Genomic DNA, 1,663 nt, shown 5'->3' on the forward strand with positions numbered 1-1,663 from the left:
TCAGGTAAATCTTTTATCCAACACAACGTGATCATGGAATCACTCAAAAAAAAAACATTTATTAAAATCAACATTTACTGATCGTTTTACTTTTTGCGTCAATTTGCATGCCAAAACCACACTGAGTAGTTCAGCAGAGTGACTGAACGAAGTGGTGCTACTTTACTTTTAGCAGTTAATAACTTGCCTGAATACTCTTCATTATCTATTTTGCTCCGAATGTAGATGCATGTTCCATATGCCCTTTCTGAAGCATCGGCGAACGCATATACTTCTACATATCGAGAATTGAAATAAAAAAAACTTGCCGTGGAATCTGCAATTTATTAGGATGAACAATGTCTTATATTGTAAATAAAATCCATTTTTCTAGTAATGATTCTGACATCCCAAGACAGTTTTTCTTTTCATAGCAACTGCAAAATAATTTTAGCTCAAATTCTTATTGGCCCTAAAAGACCTAAAATATCTAAAATCTGGCTAGTTATTGACAAACTCAATCGTTTTGTCACAGATTCAAATAAACGAAATTTCCTAATGTTGTACTGAATTTTATCACTTTGAGGTTTCCACTAAATGCCTAAAGTCTTGTTATTTTCAGCTTCACCAAGCACTAAAATACTGGCCTCTAAATCTCTGTTTACATTAAAATTCTCTAATAATTCTGATCGATTTGAAAGATACTTTTGTAAATCAAATCCTGAATTAGACAAAATCTCACTGACCTCGTTTTGAATCTTTAACAATTCCTCCTTTGAATGTGATTCAGTTAACATATCATCTATGTAACAACAGTTTTGTATTTCGTTGCTTGCTAAAGAGCGGGTATCTTCTAATGTGAGTTGGTAGAACCACCTAATGGCTAAGAATGGAGAGGATGCCAATCCATAGGTGATCACATTCAGTTCGTAACACTTAAGAACATCTGTGGGGTCGCTACGCCAAAATATTCTTTGATATTTTCTATCAGACTTATTAATCAAAACTTGTCTGTACATTTTTGATATGTCTGCGTTTAAGACATATTTGTGAATGGTGGGTCCTACCACTTGAGTGTCATTTAATGACAAATTATTATCAGTGATACCAGATCCGTTAAAAACTACTCTTAAACGGGTTGTTAAACTATCTTCACCAATTACTGCGTGGTGGCTCACAGAATAAGCATTACCACAGCTACCATCACCTAATTCATCTAAAATTGCACTCAAAAAAGTCATATGACCTAATCTTTCATACTCCTCCATAAAGCTATTGTACTCATTTCTTAACTTAGAAAATTTTGAAAGACGATTTTCTAAAGAATAATATCTTTTTAAGGCCATACCTTTTGAATTACATAGTTGAGCATTATGTTTAAAAGGAATTCTAACTACCAACCGTCCTTGAGAATTTCTGTAGTAATTATTTTAAAAATGGGATTCAGCAAAATTATCAACCACATTCTTTACATCACATTCTTCGATTGCCCAAACTTTGGTAAGATTTTCATTGTCACGTGATAAGCACTTCACTTTTACAAATGAAGACCACAGGCGAAAAAGGCGCTTTGTCAATTTTTGAAGGAATTGAGATAATGGTGCCATCTATTAGAGCATTTCGCAAACTTTCATTCCCTATTACCGAACTTGCAATAAACGCGCTAAGTCTGGAGATATTTATC

At 33.6% G+C, this 1,663-nt stretch overlaps 1 protein-coding gene across 1 annotated transcript; it reads right to left on the reverse strand.

The window, feature by feature from the left end:
• Positions 1 to 572: 572 nt before the first annotated feature.
• On the reverse strand, positions 573 to 1,247 carry LOC145737503 (uncharacterized). Its single transcript, XM_081992206.1, has one exon. The coding sequence runs from the start codon at positions 1,245 to 1,247 to the stop codon at positions 573 to 575; it is 675 nt and encodes a 224-aa protein (XP_081848332.1).
• Positions 1,248 to 1,663: the final 416 nt, after the last annotated feature.

Source organism: Ips typographus, linkage group LG14, assembly GCF_016097725.1.
Source record: "Ips typographus isolate SLU linkage group LG14, UJ_Ityp_2.0, whole genome shotgun sequence".
NCBI lineage: Eukaryota > Metazoa > Arthropoda > Insecta > Coleoptera > Curculionidae > Ips > Ips typographus.

Coding starts and splice junctions, on each gene's coding strand:
- LOC145737503 (XM_081992206.1), bottom strand. CDS start 1,247: ATGGAGGAGTATGAAAGATTAGGTCATATGACTTTTTTGAGTGCAATT.